Here is a 26,691-nt window from a genome sequence, read left to right on the forward strand (position 1 = left end):
ACGTCTTAACTTATGGATTCAGATTTGAAGAAAACAAATTAAATAGATACAAACAAATAAAATCATTTTTATTTTCTCCAACAAAGTGCACGCCTCAATTCTACAAAGCAGCACATTACAATGTAATGGAATAAATACAATAAAATTCGCTGAATAAAAAAAAAACCCGGAAAAAAACACAAGCAAGGAGATACACAAGTACTCGCACAATCACACTGGTGGCAGGACGAAATCAGACTCGTTAGAAAGGCTCCGTGAGACCAACTGCTTCTTTCAAGGTGATTGTTTGACTTTTCATTCAGTTTGTTTTTGGCATCCCGTCCTCTGCTTTCTAAAGTAAACCAATTTAAACCCTGCTTTTTCTTTAAACTGAGGACTACCAAACCAACATGAAAGAAATACAGGTGCATACTCTCATGTTCAGACACATCACCCTGGAAAACTTGTGCAATTGCAGCAGGATCCCCAAATCACCGACCTACTGCTGAGACAAAATAAAGTGAACACATTTTCAGTTTTAACTGAAGTTACGACTCAAGTCTATGTGGTGCAACTTAGTGTTTTTTTCCATAGGCAAATCAAATATAACACAAAAGGCAAGGGAACACATCCCTTAATACTCCACAAAATAATTTAGTGCTCTTTAAATAAAATTAAAAACACTATTTTCATATGGTGGCTCTTAAAAAAATTAATAAAAAAAAAAAAAACCTCACAGACCGAAAGGGTAATGCTTTAAGAGACATCAATTATATTCGGAAATAACTGAAATCCCATGAAAAAAAGACATTATCGACAATTAAATTCTGTACAGAACGCAAAATCAATATACAATACAGTACCTGCAGATGTTATGCATACAGTACAATTCTCTTTTTACATAGCTTTAGTATGGGCTCCAGCCTGATCTATATACTGACTTAACACAGGTGGAAAAGCGGCTATCTTAGCTTTCAGTAACTTTAATGTATGTTCAGCGAGGAGAGTAGATCCTGTAGTAGGCGTTTAGAAAATGAGATTTGAAAACATTATTGCAGGATGGTCATCTTTAGTTGCATACTGCACGTGTTACATGAATGTGTGCTATGACGAGGAGCAGCGGGCTAATGAGAGAGACAGAGGGCCGGACGGAAGAAAAAAACGGGGGTTTAGCTGTTTTTGCTATCTCTCCGTCACAGAGGTTGAACCTTGCTTTATCTCTCCGATCCACTACCCTGTACAGTACATTCATGGCCAGTATTGCACGTTACCAGCCGAGTTCACCCTGATTCTGCGAGGTGAGGACCTTCGGTGCTGAATTGTGTAATGCTGTCCTGTAAGTCAACACTAATCCAGTGATGAGAATAGACCGTAACCAGAGCTCACCAAAGACTGACTGGGACTCCCATCTGCTGTCACAGTTTGAGCTCATTGGCAATTTTGCAGGCGATATTCTTAAAGGCGATGGACGTGCCCGATATCCTCTTGAAGCGCACGCCGTTGAGGGAAAGGCGGGGCAGCTTGCACACCTCCATCTCCCATTGGACCAGGTTGTCTTGGCGAGCGTCGCCGTGGACGCAGAAAAGCAGGAAGCGTTCACGCTGCTCGTAATCGCAGCTGTTGGCGTCGAGAACCTTTCGGATCTCCCTCATCATCTCGGCGGGCTCCATGGAGGAGGTGGTCTTCATGCTCCAGGTAAAACGAAGCGAGCGAGGCTTGGAGTCCCGACTGCCGTCCTCTTTTGGATCACCTGACACACTTCTACACCAACAGAAGAGAGGACAGAACAGAAATAGAAGTGGAGAGAGGCGTTGAAGGAGGCGCAAGTTGGTTACAGGCTTTCTATGCAATCTACGTCTCAATCAAATTCTCACCTCGGTGTTTCTGTCCTGGCACTGGCCTCTCCCTCACTAGGCACTCTGAAACAAACCAGGAATACACTGTTAGTCCCCCAACCTGATCAACATGAGTTCATCATCACTGGACACAGAGAGGGGTGTCAGGCATCATGCCAGGAAAGAATCCACACTCCTGGGTATCAGGGTTCAGCACACAATGAGGTGACTTCTTGATGCACATACCATTGTAGCCCCCTTCACAACAACCAAAGGCATCATCCCGTCTACTGAACGCTACCTTTCCTTAATCCCCACTGATCTCTAAGGAGTGGAAAAGTGATTCTGCCATTACATGCTTTCTCGCTTAAGATCAGCATGAAGACGAGGGAGAGTGAGGAGAGGAAAGCCAGCGACTCGAGGAGCACATATCGTGGCTTAGCTTAGTAAAGGAAATACTGGTGAGCCGTGAGGTTTGTTCTCGAGGAGCCGTGAGGTTTGTTCTCGAGGCGGTGGACACAAGGGAAGGAAATAGACGGCATAACAAGGGTGTCAGTGGGCAAGGATGTGGTGTAGTGGGCAAATACGTAAGGGGTTAAGGACACACGGGCGTTGTGTTCTCCTACCTCCGGGTCGACCTGAAAGACAGAGCTCTATGTGGAGAGAGAAGGAGAGAAAGCTGTGAGCCTCAACCAGATGGGCAGGCGTGAAGGTGACACAAGGAGCTGCTGTGTGCACGATGTGGTCCTATGCTTTGCTTGTCCTATTGACAGCAAGAGGTAACAGTGTGGAGTTATGATAAGCACTCAGCATTGGGAGCAGAGCAGAATGTCTTCAGGAGGCAGGGAGCTTGTGTGATGCTTTCTTTGTTTTTACTGCTGAAAAAGCTTCCATAGAGTAATCTGAACACAAGTTCTCCTTTAATCTCTTTAGTTTGGTTTTGGGGAATTTTACTATTGTTTTAAGGTTAATCAGCGACATACAATAACCATGGATGTTTTTTTTTGTTATGTCTCTGCGTGCACTTCAAAGCCCAGCTTTAGCAATTTAATTTATTCGCTATTCAATTTGTCCAGTACTTTGGTTTATGACTAATACCTGCAAAATGATTCCCATCAGCCCCAGCTGTACTTTGTATTTTGTGCTAATTAGCAAACGTTAGCAGTGCAAACATGCTAAACTAAGATACCAGCAGTGACATTGGTATAGAGGGCTGCAGGAAGGAGTCCTAAAAGGCGAGGCAAGTTTATTTGTGTCGCACATTTTAACAAGGCAATTCAAAGTGCTTCACATAAAACCATTAAACGCATCAAAACGCATTAAAACCTGGAAATGAGTCCATATTCCTGCACGTCCGGCTCCCTCGTCTCGAAGTCAATGGTTGTTTTACTGTGTTTTTGGTTAGAAATATGGTCTGTAGTTTGAATTTTGAAGCTTTTAAATATTTTTAAAAAAAGGGTCGCTAACAAGAGGCTCAATGAGACAAAAAAATGTCATGAACACTAGAACACTAGTCCGCCAAAAAAGTGCAATGCTAAATTCCGGGTTGGGCTACATAAATACATGGTCCCTGCAGCACTCTATTATTTTCATACCTGCACATCAGCTTGTTAGCATGACGTGAGCATTCAGCTCAAACAGAGCTGCTAGCATGGCTGCAGCATGGCCCTTAGTCTTAAGAATACGATATCAAGCCCATTAAGATTCATAATGTGGATGCATGTAAAGAGGAGGTTATTAACAATGAAAGCAGATGACATACATTAAAAATGCTATTTGCAACACGTGTGTTCAGTTGGACCAGTCATCAATGAAGAAGTCTAAATTGGCATTTCAGAGCTTGCAGAATGCATAAGCGCACACTCGCAGGAGTATAAATCAGACTTCAGTAGCAAAGGAACAACAATTCCTTCAAAACTGAAGCGCTCATGAATGCCAGTACTTACGTCACTCAGGCATTATAAAGTCGTACACTTATTCCTGAGCTGAGACCTCCCAGCCAAAGGAAATGTGAAGACCTTAACTGTTAGGTGCAAGAAGAGGAAAGTACTGACCTGCGGACAAACTTTGAGGTGATCTTGCCGATGATCCCAGTGGAGGTGCCCCTGCGTTGCTGAGCGAGAGCCCCCGTATCATGGGACAACGTGGGCGAAGCTGGGGGGCCGTTGTAAGTGGCACTGCGCCGGTCTCTGAGCTGAGCTCCGTGGAAGGTGCTGCGGCTGGTGGTACCACGGGGGAAACGGTTCTTCTCTGGGGTGCTAATACTGTGTGCAGACGGAGAGGTGGATGGACCCCGCGGAGAGGAGCTGCAACATAAAAATCAAAGGAGAAATCACAACTATGTGTCAAAAGATCTGCACGCTCGCTATATATGCTGTAATTTAGAAGTAAACCATATTATCATTTGCCACAAACAGACTTCAACATAGAAAATACGCAGTCCAGACAGTCACAGTTGTTGCAGATGGACAGGTGATGATCAGGGTGCTCACCTGGCCTTCAGCTCCGTGTTGTCGTCGATGGGGGGCAGTGTGCTCTTTGAAGGATGCCCTGACGACGACATGGACTTGGCGTGACGAGGTCGTGTTGAGCTCATTGCAGTCGACGAGGTGCTCCCTGACACCTCGGTTAAACTGGGGACCAAGGATGAAGATATATGAAGTCATTGGTACAGTGGGGGTTTGTGTTATGAACTATTAAATTAGAAAAATAAATTTGACAGAGAACACGGAGAGCTATATCTCACCCTGCATTGAACTGTTAGTGTGTCTGTGCTTACCTGCTGTCTTTGCCATTGGGAATAGCTGAATAGCGGTCAGTCGAGGATCGTTCACACACGTATGTGTTCCTGCGAGTCATTGATCCATTGGTCTGTTTGTGGAAAGAGACAAAAAACATGTCAAAGCATTTCAAGCATCAGTAAAGAGGGATTTAACAAATAGAGGAATGATTAGGCAAACGCCTTTGTACTTTTTGTTACAGAAATGTGTACATTACAGACCCCCCTGCACCTATTTGTTGATGAGCATGTGATGTTTGTGGATGGACATGTGTGAGCAATTGTGTCCTCCTCTTCCTCACCCCCACAGCACTTGTAGTTTTCTTCCTCTCCTGCACCCCAAGTGGTGAGGCGGGAACGTCTCCTTTCGACGTGTTGAGCTCCAGCCGGCGCGCTCCGTCCCACTCCTCCCGGTGGTCGCTTTCCACACTCAAGGCCTGGCCACGCTTCGTGTACGATACCACCGGGGGCACAGACGGACCAACTAGCAGACACACACATATGAGAACAAACTTCTCAACTCTCGAAACGAACATATCACTATTCCGGCTCCAATAGCAGGAATTATCAGACAAACAAACAAGGACAGTGCCTTCGTTGCAATAGCGTCAAGCAAAGCCACTCAAAGCCAAGATTTAGACATCATCTAGTCTATGAAATATAAATCTGCACCAAACACTTTGTTTATGAAGTCATACAGCTACAGAAGCCAAGCTGAGCATGTACAAAGCAAAGCTGTTCCCTCCTCATGCTTTGAGGCGCTGTTCCTCGGGGAGCTGCAGGAAGGCAGGCAGCCAGCAGATGGAGCCAGACACAATGGCCCCACATGACATAGGAGGAAGCTGCTAAACAACCAGTGCAGTGTTGAGGTTGAGTCACTGATTTGAACATTTGGATGGACTGATTTTGAAAATAAACATGAAGCCAACAAACCACTTAGTCTAGGTTTGATGCACACCTTGTTTTTCACTATAACAGTTGAACCGTGCTGTATTTATCTCTTCAACGTTTCTAAAGCTCAATCAGCTTTTTTCAGCTGTTTAGGAGCCTCATTGGAGCTGGCAGAGCCAGTGCCTTGCTAACTGGCACATCGGCAGGGTGATCACAGGCCAATCCTCAGTGACTAAGAGCAACTTCCCCCGACACAGCACGCAGCCAGCAGCACTCTCAGAGCTGGGAAGATTGAGGTTACTTTACTTGGCTTCTCTACGACACCACCACCACCACCCTCATCATCCCCACCATGATCGCTGTAGCGGCGCTGCTTCTGATTGGCCGAGATGCTGCGTGTGACCTTGGGATGAGCAGGAGAAACGCTGTTGTTGATGTCACTGGTCGGCCGCTGTCGCTGACCCAGGACGCTATTGGCGAGCGGTTCGCTCCCCTCGAACTGAAACATAGAGACATAGGATGAGGGGGTGGTCACATGACTTGATGCATCAACCACTGGGGATGATGTGAAGATGATGCAAGTCATACAAACCGACCTCCGGAGATTTTCTGCCCAGCAGCAGGTAGGTGGCCATGACTTCATCGAACTTCTGGACCTGTAGAGACTCTGTGATCTCGTCTTTAGGGAAGCCCATCGTCACCATGAGCTCTGATGGCGGATAGAAGTCAAAATGAATCCCAGAGTCAGTAAACTGGACATGACATGAAGAGTGACACTCACACACACACACACACACACACACACACACATGCTTTCAAACACACCTATTCTGGTTGAATCACTGAAGTCCGCCTCCGGCTCGATGTGAGGTTTTAGCTCCTCCTCCTCGTGACCCACATTCATCCAATGGTCTTTCATTATTTGCTAACAAAGAAACAAGACAATTAGAGCTCATGTATGTGCAGTACAATGACTTCAACTGCAGTTTCAGATAATTAATCACGACTCACGCCTGTTAATTACACAACATGACAGCTAAGTGCAAGGCAAATGGCACGAGAGAAATGAATGACTTCTTTATGAAATCAGCTGGGGCTGAACAACAGTGTGATCAATTGTTATTATTGGTGGAGAAATCTTTACTATTGAACGTCAGCCTGGTTCTGGGTGCAGCGGTGGTGTTGACTCTGGACAGATGGAGTGTGAATTGAACTGAAAACTGTATGTTGTTTGCAAAGAAGAAAACAAGCTACAGCTGTCCCCGATTACGTGGATGCACGAAAAGACGGATTATGTTGAATTGATTAAGTTTGATCTGTTACGATGCTTTAACTTTATTATTCGTGAACGCTTCCATCAAAGAATTATGTAAGACCGCTCTTTGATCTCAGATGAATAATGATTCCAAATTTCCATCTGACAGACTGTAAAGGGAAATGTTCTGTTGGTTGATAATCAACAACAGCAGCAATTATGTGCTTCCAGATGATGCACAACAATCGTGTTTCCAAACCATTAGGACTGTATGCTTGGCTGCTGCGCAACACACTTTTGAATGGAGCGCAAATGACTGCGAAGATGCAACAATGCAAACGGCGGTGATACCTCCAAACTGCCTCGTTTGACAGGGTTGAGCACGAGTAGTTTCTTCAGCAGGTTTTCACAGTCTGTGGACATGTAGAAAGGAATACGGTACTTTCCCCGCAGGACCCTCTCCCTCAGCTCCTGAACACCAAGCCACAGACAGACAGACATGAAACCGCATGAGTAATCACGTTTACTGTCCATGCGAATTCAGATTCCAACTAAATTGTTCAGATATTTTCATGAATAAAAAATGTCTCAGAGAGGCATTTGTTGATGTTACTTTTACTATTGAGACTTTCAATTGCAACAGAGGCAGCTTCGTCCTTTCATCTCTGTTCTGGGGGACATATCAACTGTCTCAGCATGAATTTCTTTTGAAAAATCAAGTCAAAATTATCTTATTTCAGCTTCTTAAATGTTAAAATGTTCTTGTTTCTTTGCTCCTCTATGACATTTACTGAATATCTTTGAGTTGTAGCCAAAACAAGACATTTAAGGACATCATCTCGGGCTTTTGGAAACACCTTTTTCTTATTTCACAGCATAAACAATAATCAATTATAGAGAAAGTAATAGACAGATTCATTGACATGGTAAATGTTCGTCAGTTCCAGCCCTTTTCAAATGAGCTACGTTGTTTGTCATCTGAATATGTCTAAAAGCAAAAGTATTTATACCTTTCTGACCAAAAAAAAAAAAGAAAGTCTGCCATCATAAAAAAGGACGGAAACGCTGCACACTTTCAGACAATCAAAGGACTTTGTGGTGTTGCACACGCAGTTACTTGTGTGAAATTCAAAACCAGCCTACATTCACAATTCTGCACAGTCGCACCATTAAAGTGGTCATGATTGTCAGGTTGTCGTAAAGGTCTCAGGTACGATCATTTAGTCTTCTGTTTTAAGAATAAACTCTTCAATTAACCCCCATAAAAGGTCTCCGATGTTGGTGATCAATGAACTATAAAAAAGCGTCACCATTTCCAAACACAGGGCGTCAGCGTTTCTACTGTCAGACCGAGCATATCTACATACCGGTAATCAAAGTTGAAAGCAAGGTGAAGTCAGAAGGTGATTTAAATCGCACCAAAACAGGAAACGCATGCAAGTCATGCAGGGTTAAATAGAGGTGAATGAAAGATGGAGAGAAATCTGAAAGCATCATGTGACCATACCGTTAGACGACTTGACAACTACTTCATTTGAAGCATATGAGCATTTTATCAATATGTGTTTGCCAGAGGTGAAAAGCAGTGATGTGTTAACTGCTTCAAATGTAGAAACAAGTTTGGCTGATCAGAAGGAACAGTATCAAACTAAAACAACATTGTAAGAGCTTTGTAAAGCAACATATACTTCTGTCCACATAAACACAGACAGCGATGCATCCCAGAACCAGAACGAGTGCACACCTTTAGATTCTGTCCGTCGAAGGGCAGCGATCCGCTGACCAGAGTGTAGAGGATGACCCCGAGGCTCCACACATCCACTTCTGGTCCATCGTACTTCTTTCCCTGGAAGAGCTCTGGAGCGGCGTACGGCGGGGAGCCACAGAAAGTGTCCAGCTTGCTTCCCACAGTGAACTCATTACTGAAGCCAAAGTCAGCTATCTTGATGTTCATATCTGCGTCTAACAACAGGTTCTCCGCCTGAGGTGGGACGAGATGAAGCAAATCATCATGTGGATTGTTAGCATATCAGAGATGACAGAACATGATTGATTATAGATGGTTTTCCCCAAGATATACATGCCGGATATGGATACCACTCAGGAGAAATCAGACCTCACCTTTAGATCCCTGTGTACTATCCTCCTCTGGTGACAATACTGCACTGCAGACACAATCTGAAATACAAACACACACACGTCATGGGACACCACGGGTATATCAAATATTAAGGAAGAAAACTGTTGCAGCACTTTTCAAAACTAAAAGAAATTCAATTTTCTGTCACATATGAGAAAGAAAAGTAGCAAGACCCGAGAATATTTGGCTTTTCTTGCGTGAAAAGTAACTGAAACTAATAATCCATTATCAAAACAATTGCAGATGAATTTTCTGACAATAGACTAATTGTTGAAGCTCTGCAACAAAATGTAAAAAAGTATGAATTGTTGTCATGGCTTATCTGAAATTGTGGGGAAATAAACAAACAAGAGTGCTTTCATGCTTGCAAGACTTTTTGTTTGCAACATTGTTTCAGCACCAAAATTACATTTAAATCGTCATTTTTTCACAGGTAAGCAAATCGAAATAGATCATCCTCATCAAGCAAACCCCTTCATCAAAGCTGAAGTAAATTAATTATTCAGATTCACTGTCAACAGCAGGAGAATTTTGGTGATGTCCTCTACGACCAAAAGCTCATATTGCATCATGTTGTAATTTCACCAACATATGCCCGAATAGCATCAATCAAATAAAAAAACACACTGTTCTCTGACAGATGCCGCCCACCTGCCAGCTCTCAGCCGCACACACACACACACACACACACACACACACACACACACACACACACACACACACACACACACACACACACACACACACACACACACACACACACACACACACACACACACTTTACCTTTCTGAATGTTGATCGATCTGTACTGTGAGATACACACACACACACACACACAAGCCGCCTACACTGTGTCACACACAGTTCCTCTGAGTCATCTAAGACCATCGGTGGGGGATTATGAACATGAACAGCGTGGATGTGAAAGAACTGGTCTAATTCTGTTCATCTTCAGAGTATAAGTGAGCATGAAAGAGGCCATTGGATTGCTGTTGATGCCTTATTGCTCTTATAGCACCACTAGGTGTCAGAGCAGCATCTATAGGGAAGTTGTTCTCAGCCCCCCCCCCCCAGACTGTTCTCTCTCGCCAAGCTATCAGCACTCCAGCTCTCCTCTGCAGTTGGTGACGAAGCCTGATCTTGGTGCATGCAGTCTTCCCTCTGAAAGCAGTGAGTGGAATGACGACAGAGGTGCGAGCGCTGCGTTACTGATGACTCACCTGTCTGAACTTGGCCCTGGCCTCCTTCTCCTTCATTCTGCCGTGAGCTACTAGGTAGTCAAATACTTCTCCTGGAGTAGAGACAGGAAACACACAAGTATCAGTCAGTATATTCACATTTTATATTACCTTCATCACGACTATAATCATGTAGTCACTGGTGCTGTGAGGTGTTTTAGATAAAAGCATCCAAATGGCATGTTTTGCACTTAAAATAGTTTATTATTTGTACATGAATATTAGATTTGAAGGCAGCTTCAATTTACATGACCTTGTGGTATAAAGTAATGACTGAATTTGTCTGTGTGCTAATTTAAGTTGCTCTAGAAGCCATATTGTGGAAATGAAAGGCAGGAATACACTCGCATGATCAACCAAGTGTTACATATTCAGTGGACGTGCATTAATGCCTCACTCACCCCCACTGGCGTACTCCATCACCAAATAAAGCGTCTTCTCTGTCTCAATCACCTCAAACAATTTCACTGCAGGAAAAAATCGGGAAGAAGGAAAGAGAAGGAAGCAGAGATAAATACATTAGCTATTTAGAAAACAGAGTTTTACTGGTCTGGTGAGAGTTCCCTCATTGCATTAAAAGTCATATCTGAGTCTCAATAAAGTCTTTAGGAAGCCAATACTTTATGTTCAAACATATTAAGTGAAGTCAAGCATTTGTATGTAGCCAATGCAACTGTTAAGATCTTCAAACTGCTGAGTCATACCTCAATTTCAGGTTAGTAAAAGTCAAAATTTGGTAATGCTCTTATTTTGAAAACAGGATATCAGAGAATCCCACTCAAAAAATATGAATACATTAATTAATGTACTAAAAAAGACAAACAAATAGGACAAATTTAAATGTTTTGATTAAAGTGTGAGCTCAGATTTCAGAAGAATAATTTGATGCAAGTTATACTGGTTTAGCTTGGTGCTGAATATCGGTTTAATTATTAACACTGATCCAAATCAAATGGGAATATTGTTGCTGAGCTGTTTGAACTTACCTATATTTGGATGATTCAGTACCTTCATTATTCGGACTTCTCTGAAGAGCTGTTGAGACACAGAAGGACACTTAATTAATCCAGAAACATAACGAACATTACATGCAGTGACCCTGAGTGTCAGCTCGGTCTCTTCTGAGAAAACATAGTTGGAAAATGTTATCAAGCTCTGATTAGGGAGCGGAAGGAAGGGAGCTGAGCCACAATAAACTCCAAAGCACCACAGTGTGCTGACACCGGATTACACTCGGGAACATGAGAGGACGTGAGGATCTACCGTGGAAACGCAGTGACAACGTTGCACAAAACTCAACACAAATCAGGACCAGGATCACAATTCCACTGACACGCTGCAGTCCAGCCAGCTAGCCACTGCAGAGTAGCAGTACAAAGGCTTACAGCCAGTTAGACATCTGCTGCCGAATGTAATCATCTTAAAAAAAGAGCAGCATAATCAAGTTGCTGCCGTTCTAGAAAACAAAGCAGAATGTGAGTTCTCATACAAGGTTTACTGTGATAAAGAGGACTCGCTGTCCTGCAGATGGGGAAAGTTGCTATTCAGTCTTATGAGAAGCCACGAAGAGGAAAATCCCCTCCTCTAGTCGATGTACAACAGCTGAGTGAGAGAAAGGAGAGAATTCAGAGTTATCTCATTCATTTAAGCCGTGTGTCCTCACTCTCGGCGTGGCTGTTTATGTCAGACGAGCTCCCGCAGCCACTTAGAGGTGCTGTTGAATCATTTACATTCTGCTGATTCCCAGTCGTGCTCAGGCTCCACTGTTAAATTTCAACACACGCTCGCTCGGCTGGGATTCAGCATCGACTGCTGCTACCTGAGACGGAGCACAGATTTTGCCCATTTGCTGAGCACTTTTGATGAAGCACAAATGTCTGCTGCTTTCTCCTGTGCATTGTAAAAGTACACAAAAATGATGTCATGACTGAACACGTCACATTAAAAACGAGAGTGGACATTGTTGCGTCAGTGTGTGCGTGCAGCTTTTCAAATGGCCTTTTCGGTCTTACATAAGTGCTCGGATAGTCTATGTTTCTGGGTCATCAAACAGGCATTATACCAGTGTGAGCAGGCCCGACTCTGTAGGACCTCTCGGCTACCGTCTGGTTCAACAACACGCAGGTACTCTCTGTCTCCCTCTCTCTCCAATTCTTTCCTCTGTCCTCTGTCTCTACTTGCTCTCCTGCCTCTCTTCTTCTTTCTCTCTGACACCTCTTGTCTCATTAGACCCAGCACACACACACACACACACACACACACACACACACACACACACACACACACACACACACACACACACACACACACACACACACACACACACACACACACACACACACACACACACAACAGCGAGCTGCTGCACGACGGGCTTAAAGAATAGCGCTTCTATATTTTTCTTATTGTCAAAAAATCCCAGAAAAAGACAAGAATACGAAAACAAGAAAAGGTCGTTTTTTTCCCCCTTCTAACAAGTGTTGCTTGTGAGAGCCAACGCCTGAAATGGGTTATTCCTCTGTGCCATAGAGCTCCATTGTTGTCCAAACACAATTTAAAAAAGCGAGCCGCATTGTTGCACTGGGTGACATCTGCCTTCGTTACAATGAAAATTGGCACTGTAGTTTATTTTGAATCAATCCCCACATGCACTGTCCTACTGCTCTCAGCACTCAGAGCACCACATGTGTATTCATCTTCAGCGGAACAGTCCACAAGGACTGCACAATTTACTGTTGTGTGAACAATGTTAACAGTGCTCAGCTGTTTTAAGACTTTTTAAATAAAACTAAATATTTATTAGAAAATAAAGTACCAAAAACAGGGTTGGGTATTCAAAAAAGTACTGAGGTGGATTAACACATAAACACATTGTTAATAGTTTTGGTCTTTTCATGGGATTTGTTGACAGTGAGACAAATACAAAGATTCCGCTGCCTCATCCAAGACTGCACTATAAATAAAAACAACCTGATGTATAAACTGGTTTGAGGATAAAATCTTCCGTGTAAAAACTGAACAATGTCAGAGTTAATTCATCTAAATAAGATGTGCAGTGAATTTCAACAGTATATGTAATATCGTGTACACACACCAACCATGTACAGTACATTACCAGGCACTAGCTCTGTACATTTAGATTAAAAACGTGCGGTCTTTAAATATTTCTACAGATTTGTCGACTGTAGCACTGCAATTATATGTCTATTTCAAATCTGATATTTTAAAGCAATGTGTGTGTGTGTGTGTGTGTGTGTACAGATTTCATAATTTAAACGGCACCAATGTTTTAGTCAACAAAAATCTTCAATCCCTCAGTGGCTGCTCAGAACAGCGAGCTTCTTCTGTGTGGCAAACCCTGCTCCACATTCATCAGCTGCTACGTTGGCCTGAGAGGTTCCTCCACACGGTAACAACGTCAACTCGAGTGGAAACACACTGACACAATAACCAGAAGGTCCTGCAGTGCACAAGTATAGACGCATAAGTTAGATACTTAGATATGCATCCATCCACTCACGTGCTTTAACATGTGACGCATCCTTCAGTACAGGACTTCTTTATTATTCTGATCTGAATGAGTGATGGACTAAAGAGTCAGTGTTTTATCTTCATCTCTTATCTCTTCCTCTCTCTGCCTCTTTTCCGCTCTCTCTCTCTCTCTTGTTTGCATCATTGCCCTGAAGCCCTTCACATGGGAAGCACGCGTGCAGCCAGTTGGAAACATAAATTAGAACAAATCTGAGAAGAGCGGTAGAAAACGACGACAACAAACGCAGCTCCTGTCGATAAAGACTCAATGGGGATGTATGAAGCCACCATGGAGGCTGACAGGAGATAATGAGTTTAGGATCTTTGATCTAGTCTAGAATGAATATCAATAATATCTACAGGCATACAGGGGAGTCACAGCGGGGCATAAAGCCGTTTTCAACGTGGTTTTGGAGAAGGTGAGCGAGTCCTGAATATCTGGGCCAACTTCCTTTAAGGCAAAATGACTTTGTTGAAACTAAAATGAATAAAAAGTATTGATTTAGATGGTGAATTGAGACAGAGATTGAATAAAATGATGCCAAGAATAGCTGCAAAAACAATATGTGTATCACAAACATGAAAACACACCGTTTCTAATGCGCCTGGATCTCAGTAGTCTGTGCCAGTGACCTACTTCCAGCCAGAGGGGCACCCAGACTCCCAAACTAGCCGTAATTACAGCAGAGCCCCATGCAAAAAGGAGCAGAGCAGCAGATATCAGACTGGGAACACTTACAGGAACTGGCTGGACTGTTTCTGTCACAGCAGCACAGCGCAGACTATTGATAGGACGAGTAGCCTGGAAGTCCTCACCCCTCCAATGAGTGTGTGTGTGTGCATGTTTTCAGATGCCCGACAGACAGAGGGAACAAAGGTGTCACTGACATTCAGACAATCTGTCCAGTCCTTCACCCCTGGTGCTGAAAATAACACCTGTCTCTATCGCTCTCTGCTTCTGCAAAGATGTGCCACCTTATATGTATTATCAACAACACCAAGCCTCAACTTCCCTTTTACCAAGGAGCCCATTTTAAAGTGTTGGAAAATACTTCAGATTCAGCCTAAAATGTTGGATCGGGTATTGGAGAGTGTATAAGTCTATGCACCGATCTGATATCGCGTGAACATGTACTTTTTCAGCTAATTTACGATACACAGGAACAACTTGTCACTCGCTACCCGATCCATACATCCTGCTCGATCAGTACTGTGCACGTGCAAACTAGTACCACACGCCTGTGGTTGAACACTCTCTTGCACGTTATTTCTTCCCCTGATAATGCTGCATTGTGAACAACAAATTTGTGTTGAAAATAGCAGGAGGAGAGCATTTCAACGTTAGCTGTTAGCAGATGCTGGGCAGCACAGTCCTGCTTGGCAAATCATCTTTCAACTCACAATAAATGTCTCGACAGCACTGAAAACATCTTGCATGCTTATCTTGCCGCCTCAACGTTTGATTTGTTTCACGATACACCAGTGCTGTCTGTCCAATCAAATTCCACTCATCTCAACAAGACCACAGCTCCTGTAGCCAATGGGCTCGACAGCATTTCATTGGCTAATGCAGTGTGGCAGGCGCAAGACAGACACAAACAACAACCATTAACAGAGCTTGACCCCATGGTGGGCTTTTTGCAACTGGCAGAAAACACACAGAGCATGTTGTTCTGAACACACTCTGGCTGCCTTCAAACCGTGACACTCAGACATAACGTAGGAAGACTGAAGGTTAGCAGCACTGTGGCTCTGAGCCACATCTAGAAAGGAGATTTGAATTTTCCGTGAAGCTGCCAGTGTTTCTGTCGCACATTTCTCCGGCCTGTTTTGCATCACGGCTCTACCTTTTACCAAATGTGAATGTGTCTCGCGTTTTAAAAGCACAGGCTTCAATGTGGTCTGAAACGGCGCATCTATCGCGTCTGACTGGTCGATTGTATAACCTTTAATATTTCGTTGATGTTGACATTGTTGAAGCAATGACAACTCTTATTTACAGATTAGGAGGAGACAGAGAGCGATGGGATGGTGGGATGAGAGCAGCGTTCGCTCAGTGAAAGAGGGGATTAACAGAGAGGCCTATTTTAGGGCAAACATGCCTAAAAACCCTGACAACGTCAATATCCCTGACCACAGATGACATGTGATGCATTTCCTGCTTTGGAAGCTCAGCTGACTTCATTTCCTGTTACACTGAAACCACCACAAAGTCACACCAGGGAAGAAAGGACCATAAAGGAACAGACCAGAGCTTCATTCTAGCCTTGTGACTCATTCTGGCCTCTGCTAACCTCTTTTTAAAATCAAATAATCGGAGGGGAAACACCAGACCGGCAGAGATAGGGTCAGGAAAATAAGTGACAAAAACAGAGATTCTCTGTGGTCTCGAAATCCTATACTCTTAGATTGGTTCGAGGGTGTTTGCATGTGTATATGAGCGAATTAATGGCTGCACCAAGGTACAGGAAGGCATCCAAGTGCGTGAAATGTTGCCAAATGTGACTGAAACACAAAAAAAACAGAGATTCTGCCAGCTGGAGCCTTCTGCATAAACCAAAGGATCTCCTGTGTTATGTATGTATGTGTCATGCAGGCTTGTGTGTGCGGCTGTATGGGATCTGCCATTTTGAGGGGCTAACATGAAAGAGTCGCTGTTAACATTGAGTGGAGGAGCGATACAGCCAGAGCAGAGCCAGAAACCTCACTGACAAACAAACAGGATCATAAATGCATGGTTCAGTTCTTCCCCAGGTTTATCCTCAGCACAAACATGTTTAATCAACTCCAAAGCGAGAGGAGACAAGGTCATTTTAGACACCAGAATTTCACCAAAGCATCCTTCAATCTCTGCTCTTCATGCATGTAGACAGCCTGAGTCATCGAATCAATAATTATGACCGTCTGTTGTTTACATCCGCCTCTAGAAATAGCCTGCTCAGATGCAGGGAATGGCATTTTTAACCATGATTATGTACACTGATCAATTTATTGTCCAATAAACCGTGTCGCAGAACTACCAGGACTACTTTGTCACTGATGTGAGACGGGAAACAAATCCATCCTAAGACAGAATTTGGGATGGACTAAGATTCTACATGTGTTTATTATAACATGTTCTTGCTATTTTCCTGGCTGACCCTCGGGGAACAAAGTGGAATTTAGTCTAGACTTCTCCACATGAACAAAACAAGCATGCAGAAAAATACAGATATACCGGTAACTGAAATCAGCGTGAGATGTTTACATCATTGAACACCAAATCTGTAGACATCAAGTACAATTTTCCTATTAAAAGAGGGGACATTTAGCATATTTATATTTTTTATGATTTTAAATAGTTTTAAGGAATTTTGAAGAGTAGAATCCCCACAAGTCTGTTTGTTAAATTAGAGTGGTGGTTTTCAAGTCTATTCCATTGGACCCATAGCTTGCTTTGTTTTTATCAGGTCATCCAATGTGGAAATCACTGCCTTTAACTGCAATTATCTGGAAAACCAGCAGCACTACGAACCCCAAACCCCAGGAATGACAACCACTGACTGACTTCCTTCTGAACAAATATTATTTGGCCAATCCAAACAAAAACTGTATCAAGGTGGTTGTTAATGCATCACTAGTTGAGCTTTCAGAAGGATAGAATAGGACACTCTGAGCCAATGAGACTATTGATTCAATCCAGGAGACGACTGCTGCATTATAAGACGAGCTTCTGCATTGCAGATGGCACCTCTGTATACCATTACAGCAATCTATAGTGCAGAGCCACGAGCACCGTACAGATATAAACATGTCTGTACACTCCAATACACAAACACAGACACCAGATTTAACACATGAACCAACACCAACGTTCATACATACACGCTATTACACCAATAATAGCTCATCCCCCATGAAAAGCCAAAGGGCTTCTCCGTATTGACCCTCTCAGGTCAACTGCAGCTGACATCTGAAAGGCTCACTAAATAATTGATCAGAGAGATCCTGATTGGTCGGCAGTCTCACATGATACGTCTGCCGTGACCGTCACCAGGCAGCGGACAACCCGACCCATCGGGTGTGTAACCTCTCATGACCTAGACAAGATCCAGAGGTTATATTCAGAATCGTAATGCCACACACACACACACACACACACACACACAACGCCTCTAAATGTTCATTAGCCCACTATGCGTATGCAGATTAGAACCCACACAATAGGCTGTCAAACAAAAGAGCTCGCACAATGAAATTCATCTCAGTCAGATTCGACGAGTACAGAACTCTGCGCTTGAAATTCTCAAGGCGTCTTCGCACTGATTGTCTGACGAATTGCGGTCGGATCCCATTAAGATCCAAGACAATTACAGATTTGCTCGCGGAGAACACAATCATGCCAGAAACCCGATAGTCTCGTATCGCAGTTCAACAAGAAGGATTAAAAGCCAGACCCAAATCTGTCTATTTCTCTCAGAATTACACCCTGTTTGATTAGCCAGACTCATTGGGTTAACTCCACTCAGACAAATGTGGGATGGCAGACATTTTGGGAAGCAAGCTTTTTCTCAGCCTTGCAGCTTCCAGGGAGATGAAGGCCAAGAGGTCCAGCGAGACATCAACTGCCATCTATGTAGGCTGGCGGTGGTTACAATAGTCCTTTATTACGGTCTAATGAGTCACCGCAGAGGTTGCTTAGCAATCTCTTCATCCTTTACAAAACACTGAAATTAAAAGAGGAGCTCCGGGGAGCCATGCCACGATAATGTCCTGACCTCCGAAAATAAATCCTGTCTGTCAGCTGAACACCTGCGTGAGACTCACAGTAGGTGATGCTTGCAGCAGCGACCGGTTCCCTTCCACATGCTGTAAGCCACCGAGAGCATTGTGTGAGTGTGTGCGTTTAATCAGCAGAAAGAGCTGGATTTGGATCTAGTAATCAGGAAACTGTCCCAAACTCTTCGCTGTAATTGGTTATGACTGCGAGACAAGGGTAAGTGACAGACAGACAGGAAGGGGTATTTATAGCTGCTCATAACCACACACCAACAAAAAGTCAAGAGGGGCTCTGGATTAAACAAGCCTTGTGGTCTCTGCTGACTACATCTGATTACATTATGTAAAACAGCACATCCTGAGTTCAAAGAGCAAGGAAACAAGAGCGGCAACCGCTCGGGAATGACTAATGAAAAAGCCATGACTGCCGTATCCAGGACATTAATGTTACCATGTGGCCATAAAAACACTGACTCACCTTCTGTAAACTGGTGGGATTCAGCTGGGTTTTGTCTATAATCTTCACCGCCACCTAGAAACAAGAAAGGACAGACAACGGCAAAGTCAGGAGAAGAAAGGAAGCGGGATGTAGAGATGAAAGACAATGAATTCTAGCTTTTGTATTTGTGTTTTGGTTTGCACAGAGAAAGCGCAGAAAGTGTTAATATGAGCTATCCTCATTATTTCACTGTTCTGCTGCGAGGTAACTTTGTCTAAACATGTCACGGCTGAATCGGTTTAATCTGAACACACGTTAAAGCTCCTCTGTTCAGTAATTTGTGAAGGGATGACGCTTTGATTGGCGAAGATAAAGAAAAAAAAAATGCATTCACAGTTTATGTAAATGCATCCACACACAGTCTGTCTCCGTGTGGCAGCCGGGCCAGTGTTCGTACATGTGACTCTGCAGGTCGGTGATCTACTGTTGGCCGGGCAGATCTTGCTCGGCAGCAGTCTGAAGCATCCATCTCAATAATCAGCCTGACGTGCACGCCGACACCGACCGGCTCCCTTCGCTTTGTGAAAGCTCAGCAGCTTTCACAAAGCGAAGCTGAGCCACACTGCAGACTCGCCAGTAAGCTCACACATTATGCTGATAAGAGATTGAAGGAGCAGTTTTACAATATAATGTAATTACACTGAAAACAATGTGGCCTTTTGATGTTGCACAAAATTATTTCACAATGACAATGGTTTTAATTGCACAGACTTAGACGAAGAATAGCTGAATACATATGAATGTCACAGTTGAGATTGTTCAGCCTTGCTGAAGAGAGCACGGGGGTCTGAGGAAGACCAACGTTTAGTTGGATGAAACCACTTTGGAGCTGCTTGGCTTCTTTGGGCCCCAAGGGGAGTTTAGACTCTTCAACTGTGTCCTTACGGACCATTTCACAGTGTTCAACATATTAAATGTGTTTCATGGTGGTGTTGATGTGAAGGGGCACTGTTGTTGAATAAAATAACTCAACTGAGAAGGAGGAGCAACTCGTGGCTAATAACTCAGGAGTTCAAAGCTCTGTGCTTTGAGCTAAATGCCGATGCTAACGAATGTTAACCAAGGTAGGCGCTACTGTGGCGAAGAATTGAACGCTTGCATAGCCAGCGAGGTCATTTCTTATGTTCAATGTGCCCTGTGGAGTTTTCTTGTAAACAGTTGTGTTTACATTCAGTGTTCCTCACCAAAGCCCATGGGGTGTATCCTCAAGCTCCAACAACAACTGTGTTGCACGTTTTTCCACTCTCGTGAAACACAACCATCTCCAGCATTTTTTACACCCATATTTACAAGCTAGCAATCTCTCCCCCCCCCCCCCCCCCCTTTTGTCATTCTGTAAGTTCAACTGTTCAATAGGATTCTGACAGAGATCTGACCTCTAATCACAGTTGAGGGAGAAGAGAGACTGCAGAAAGGCTCGCTGTGTGTGGACACGCAGTACGCAGGTGGTGTCTCCTTGCAGCCTGTCTTGGGTGACCTCGCCCACCTCCTCTCTGCTTCCTCCTGTCATGGACAGCACTCAGCTGGAGGTGCATGCATATGTGTGTACGTCTGTTTGTGTGTGTCAACGTATGCCTGCAGGTGTTCGGAGCCGTCCTCCTGTGTGTCACTCCATTGTTCCAACTTCCACGATTCCCTTTGCGCGAGTCAGAGATATTCTTGACATTTCCTCGACTCTCCAGTGCACCAATGTTATATTTTGTTCTCAGATTAAATGAACGAGCGCACGGCACCGCATGCCGGTGTCTGTGTGCATGTGGGTGGTTTTGAGGGTGAATAATTCAGCTCCGGTGTGACAGAAGGGCAACCCGCATCACTGTTAATTATTCAGCGCGTTCGTAACACACGGCCCATATGCTCTTCAGCGTCTTGTGATTTTCAAACACGTAAACAAGAATATTGAGCGAGAGAACACGGAGGGGACACTTAATCATAGCTGCTCTTGTGTGCTGAAGAGCTTTACATGTTCTTCGACGTCTTGACTTCCGCCTGAGCTCTTTTTTACACGACCACAGGGTCACGATCTCCTGCGAGCTGAAGGGAACTATTGTAGCAGAGTACAAGGTCCTATCTCATACAAAGAAAAGAAAGGCATTACTGTTGCTAGAATATAAGAATATAATGTATGAGAGTGAACATAATATTCTGTTCTCTCAGCAAGTATTGTGCATACTCTACGCACCAACAGACACACATATAATCTCACTGCCACTGTATATGGAGTCTTTACGCAGTCTTTACGCAGTTTGTACAAAATCGTGCAAATACAGTATACAGTAAAAATGTGTACTGCATATACAATAGATACGTTATGTATGTGTATCGCTGTCGACTTTGTATGTACTAAATCTAGTTATTTGCAGTTTATTCTTATTCAAAATGCACTTGACGAGTTAACTTTTTTAAATCGACCAGTTTTCGTAGCTACTTGCCATATAGCCTCTGTATTGTCATGTTTGCTTGACTTTGTTTAGCTTTGTTGTCTTTTTTACTAACAATAACATGATGAGGTATCATTACGATACAATTTTTCTGATAATTGATAAATCAATTTGATAAATAATGTATCATCGCCCTCCCTAGTGGGTAGGAGATGAGGGTGTAGGTTACAGGCAAACAGCTCAGCATGTGACTGTGTGTGTGTGACTGTGTGTGTATGTGTGTGTGTGTGTGTGTGTGTGTGTGTGTGTGCACATCATGTAGTCACCCTCTTCAGCAGATAGAGGACACTCAGTCACCTAGAAGTGACTGCTGCTCTCTCCACAGAGCTCTTTTCATGTTTTTCTACAGCGGGAAACCTTCTTTTTTTTTTTTTTTAGGTGTTTGCCGATAAAAACGGCTTGCTGGGCACAAGCTCAGACAGCGGCGGTTTTTTTAGTGTGTTGTGTTCTTTCCACCTGTTCTCTCTCTCTCTCACTCTGATCCATGTCTTTGCATTCTGATGAGCCAGCAAGGGCACTCAGGTACCCAAAGCAGCGGCTGACCTTCTCAGCAAGCAGTGTGCAGCATAATCAATACGCCGGTTTAATATCAGCATTAAAGGACGCAGAATGGATCAGACTGTTACTGGTGTGACCTGTTAGAATATTCATGCCCTCCATACTCTGATATGACCAAGAACATAGTGAAACAAGTGGCTAAGAAACAGACATGAGAGGATATCTGAGGTGGATCAGGGCTGTCAGTGAGTGCTGTGGTACCTGTTGAGTGAAATACAGTGAACAGATTCGCAGGTCACTGTTTTCTCCTCAGGCAAACAGGAGCTTTAATTACCGACACACCAAAGCAGGATGTCCATCACTCTGACAGGTCAGCAGTGTATGACTGTGTGTGGGTGTGTTTGAGGCAGAAAAAGAGAGAGCTTGACCTGACCTGACAGGGAGAACTAACATGGACAAGTACAATATTGTCATGTCAGGAATTCATTCATTTATACGGGCCAAAAAATTGGTTTAACTTGGAGTGAAATCAACATCTCTCATTTACGAAATACCCGTTCAAGCCAAATCGTTCTGTGAAAGAGTTGATGAAGCAAATAAATATGGCACCTTCTTTTCGTTGCTACTAAGGTTATGTGGTGGATGTGTAAAATTGTAACTCAAATGAGAAGATGACCTTACTGTCATTCTTTTTTTTACCAGAACTGAAACAAGTAAATCAAAAATTCCCTTGTTCATTCATGGTTTTCTTCTTTGGGTTTTAGACTGTTGATCGGAAGAAGCAAGTCATAATTTGATTTAAGCTCACCTCTCGTCCAGTCAGGACATGTCGTGCCAGCTTCACCTTGGCGAAATTCCCCTTCCCAATGGTCTTGAGGAGGCGATAATTGCCAATATGGGGGTGCTCCTCTGTGGAGGTGAAAGAGTTGCGGCATCGCGGCAGGCTGTGGCGACTCGCAGATTTCGTCGGGGGAACTGGGGGTTCAACGAAGCCGTCCACCGAAGAGTGCTGCAGGAAAAAGGCCACACATGTCGAGATAAGTAACATCCTCATTCCCTGACTGGAGCTGCGATTTATACAAACACCAATTCTACAAGTCCATGAACCTCTCTGGCTTTGACACAGTCGGTAATCCCAAAGGGACCCTTCCTCTTGCTACGTTGGCCTCACACAAACAAACAATGCCGCAGAGTGCTGCAGTGGAGGTTTGTGTGTGTGCCAAAGGTGGGATATCTGCTGTGCAAACAGAGATGAACCCATTAACCTAGATCCAGATTCCAGGAGGGGATCTACATGTGAACGTGCATATATACTGTAACTTCATTTACATGCCGTCACACACAGTAGTGCGCTGCATGCAAGCCCAACGAGGAACCGTGTGGGAGAGAACCAGGCTCCCTCTTCTCCCTCTGTGACACTGCAACCTCAAAAAGCCCTTATCAGACACAAGACAAGATTCAACAACAAAAGAAAGTAAACTCCTTTGACTTTGTGCCTTTGAGAATACCTACAAAGTGTGCAGAACAGAGTCAAGAGTTATAACAATATCACTGGCCCCATTGTTAACAACAAGTGTGATACGGCATTTGAAGGTGAATTAGGACTGGCTTGCTATAAGTACAGAGCTGGTACGGGCTACGCATAGTCTCTGCTGGTCTGCTTCCTCTCCTCCACAACAGCTGCTGATGTCAGTCCAGGTCAGAGATCCCATGATCCTCTGCTCCTGAGCACCACACCCAGCCAGAGAATAAAGCCTTGGTCTGGTTACCCAGGCTCCTCTGGGTAACCAGAGTTTCTCCGTTTCACTGGAGAAACACTACGCGCATCGTCTCTGATAGTATAAATCCTGACAGAGGGAGAGCTGCACTGCAGGATTCAAACTCTCCCCAGTGTGTGTGTGTGTGTGTGTGTGTGTGTGTGTAAGGCAGGGAAAAGTTTTGATTCGATGCCAGTCAAAGTCAGCATCCTTGTTTCTAATGCGCCAAACCCTCTTTTAGATCTCCTTGGCAGAGAAATCGGTGTAGCTTGCACTGCCTTACTTATTATGCAGCTGTTATATGTCCACATTAAAGTGACTTGAGTTCCTCCCATCAACTTTAAATCCGATCTGTCATACGGCCAGTTTATCCTTCAGACGCACATGTGTTAACACACAAACACACACTTGGCTTGGCTGCAGAATTCTGTAAATGAACCGTGGAGCATCTGGACAGGCAGGTGATTTGGAGCACTTGATTAACACACAAAGTTTGTTTCACTAGACCATCCATTAACTCAAACACTTACGTAATGTCTTCAGGGAGGCCAGACAATAGCACACACCTGCACAGACCACACATTTATAAAAAATAAAGAAAGTCAGGAGAGCGCTTCTTATATTTTGCTGCACTTAAAGCCACTCGTCTCTCTGAGTAATTAGCTGTTATGCAATGCAGTTCAGCTGCTAGTAGGCCCTAGGGCTGCATGATGGAGTCCAACAGAGGCAGGCTAGGCTGGCTGGCTACAGCCATTGCTGCTGAGGCAGTGCTTTAATAGACACTTAGCAGTCTATGTCTATGAGACCTAACGCAGCATTAGACTGTTAAGACAGATGCAGCACTGATGCATTTCTGAATACTGGCAGAGAATGAGCAGAGAGCTGATGTCATTAGGCCTTAGGTTATAACTTTGTAAATGCATTTTCCAATTTAAATGTTGCCACCTGACAATGAATAACCCAGATACTTGTACTCTGAAATGGAGAGACAAAATAAAAGCCCTATTTTTTTAAATCTGGGAAGAACTAAATGAATAATAAAAGACAGCTTCCAGCTGTTTCCACTGCTTGTAACCGGATATAATACAAGGAGGGTTTAGTCTGTTTCCAGGAAAAGAATCAGATCCTGTCAGCATACATCCAGAGGTCCTCATTTGGACTGATCTCAAAAGATTTGTGTTATTATGCTGTGATTTGAGGGCGCGTGGGTGTACGCGCGCGAGCAGTGGGGTGGCCGTTCATAAACATTCCTTCACACAATGAATGAGAAATCTCCGGCGGTTTAAGCCATGCCTTTAGCCCGGTGTTAATAAATAGCATACATGTCTGTATCAGTGTCGTGGCAGCAGAATGATGAATAATAACACGCTCCCTCCTCCTCCTCCTCTTCTTCAACACTGAGCGTGCAGCTACAACCGGCCCCAATAGGTGATGGACGTCACATTGCGATGCTACCAAGCGTTGCCATTGAAAAGTAGGACAACATCCTCCCCCACCCTCCCTAAATATTGACGTTGTGGTCTAGAAAACACCCCCAGTTGCACGAGTGGAGCAACACCATTTTTCTCACAGGCCACATTCATTCTCAACATTACATTCAAGCTTCGCGTGTATCATTACAGCCAGCACACTGACGCAGTGCGTTGTTCAGGGCTAGCCGTTTTGTGTCCAGAAACTGGGGCAGACATAACCAAACTGCACCTTTATTCTGGGCTCCATGCTAACATTCCCGTCACAGGGGAGAGAAGGGAAAAAAAGCCGGAGTGCTCATTGGTCGAGTCGCTCTGCAACACGAGCCTCCAAAAAGAGCTGCCATAAACCTGCACCGACCAGTGCGCAAAATAGCCGTACAGCCCGGGTCATTTTCATCCCGTACCCGCGTCCGGTATCCCACCGGTGTCTCTGGATAGCAGCACTTACATTCTCGGTGTCACGCTCGTTCACCGTTGGCAATGGCGTTCTGGTCGACATCTTGTGTGCTTCGCAGGCCGCTCAGCGATGCAGCGGGCTGGGCAGAGCTGAGCAGACACTCGGCGCGGTCCGTCGGGGAGAGCGGTGCCTCTGTCCCTCTCTACATCCCCTGTAAACACCGCAAACAGCGGCCTTCTACCGCAGCATAGCGTTGTTTTCGTGTTGGCTTTGTGCACTTCCCCTCAGGTAGGCTAGTGGCAGACAGAAAAGGAGGAAAGAGAGACCAAGAGAGAGAGAGATAGAGCGAGAGAGAGAGAGAGATAGGAAGCGAGAGAGAGAGAGCGAGAGAGAGCGAGAGAGAGAGAGAGAGAGAGAGAGAGCGAGAGAGAGAGAGAGAGAGATAGGGAGCGAGAGAGAGAGAGAGAGAGAGAGAGAAAGCGCGAGAGAGAGAGAGAGAGAAAGAGCGAGAGAGAGAGAGGGAGAGAGAGAGAGATAGAGAGATAGGGAGAGAGAGAGAGATAGGGAGCGAGAGAGAGAGAGAGAGAGAAAGAGCGAGAGAGAGAGAGGGAGAGAGAGAGAGAGAGAGAGGGAGGGGGCAAGCCAGGAAGATGCGTCGGTAACAGACGGGGCTGCGCAGCGCTTCTCAAACCTCCCACCAGGAAGGATGGAGGGACCCCCCCCCCCCCCCCTCTCTCTCTCTCTCTCTCTCTCTCTCTCTCTCTCTCTCTCTCTCTCTCTCTCTCTCTCTCTCTCTCTCTCTCTCTCATACACACACTCTCCCTTTGTCTCCTCTTTATAGCTCATTATTCAAGTCACCAGAAAACAGTTAAGCACACAGTTGGAACAGTGTCCCTCTATACTAACTATAGGGCGTGTACAGACTGCCAAACCTGAGACCTATCATCCAGAGGCTCATTAAGGACACGTTAGGATGGTTTTGTAGTGTGACCGACTAAAATGCTCAATTATGACTGGAATAATATAAATGAATAAAATACCGTATTAGTTGAGTCAACTCCTTAGTTTAGCCTTGCGGTTGGACATACATGGTGTCACAGCTCAGTGATTTGCTACTTCATAATGAACATGGCAGTGTGGTAAACACTGTCCAGAGAGAGGCCTAGTTCAAGGGTGAGGCCTGTGTCACACTGCAAACTGGACAGACTTTGCCATCTGTT

General features: G+C 44.3%; 1 protein-coding gene across 3 annotated transcripts; it reads right to left on the minus strand.

Moving 5' to 3' along the window:
- Window positions 1-51: 51 nt before the first annotated feature.
- Window positions 52-25,759, minus strand: LOC306785842 (serine/threonine-protein kinase MARK1-like). 3 transcript variants are annotated; one of them, XM_079280366.1, is made up of 18 exons: window positions 25,523-25,759; window positions 22,654-22,854; window positions 18,886-18,939; window positions 11,105-11,153; window positions 10,520-10,585; window positions 10,101-10,171; window positions 8,861-8,917; window positions 8,484-8,720; window positions 7,091-7,210; window positions 6,310-6,409; window positions 6,081-6,193; window positions 5,836-5,983; window positions 4,896-5,077; window positions 4,594-4,685; window positions 4,307-4,447; window positions 3,869-4,120; window positions 1,854-1,898; window positions 52-1,740 (listed from the first exon to the last, which is right to left on the minus strand). In XM_079280366.1, the coding sequence occupies exons 1-18, from the start codon at window positions 25,571-25,573 to the stop codon at window positions 1,395-1,397; spliced, it is 2,325 nt and encodes a 774-aa protein (XP_079136492.1). In that variant the 5' UTR covers window positions 25,574-25,759; the 3' UTR covers window positions 52-1,394. The 3 variants fall into 3 exon arrangements, with proteins under 3 accessions (XP_079136492.1, XP_079136491.1, XP_079136493.1); XM_079280365.1 differs by having other exon boundaries at window positions 5,791-5,983; XM_079280367.1 differs by lacking the exon at window positions 25,523-25,759 and adding an exon at window positions 23,468-23,503 and having other exon boundaries at window positions 5,791-5,983.
- Window positions 25,760-26,691: the final 932 nt, after the last annotated feature.

This window comes from Melanostigma gelatinosum (genome assembly GCF_949748355.1).
Source record: "Melanostigma gelatinosum genome assembly, chromosome: 12".
NCBI lineage: Eukaryota > Metazoa > Chordata > Actinopteri > Perciformes > Zoarcidae > Melanostigma > Melanostigma gelatinosum.

Bases quoted from the DNA above. Each gene is read 5' to 3' on its own strand.
- LOC306785842 (XM_079280365.1), bottom strand. From the start codon at position 25,573: ATGTCGACCAGAACGCCATTGCCAACGGTGAACGAGCGTGACACCGAG. The intron at 8,918-10,100 runs GTGAGTCATCAG...TTTGTATTTCAG, and splicing joins CCAGGGCCAAGTTCAGACAG to ATTGTGTCTGCAGTGCAGTA. The intron at 6,194-6,309 runs GTGTGTTTGAAA...ATCCGCCATCAG, and splicing joins CAGTGATTCAACCAGAATAG to AGCTCATGGTGACGATGGGC.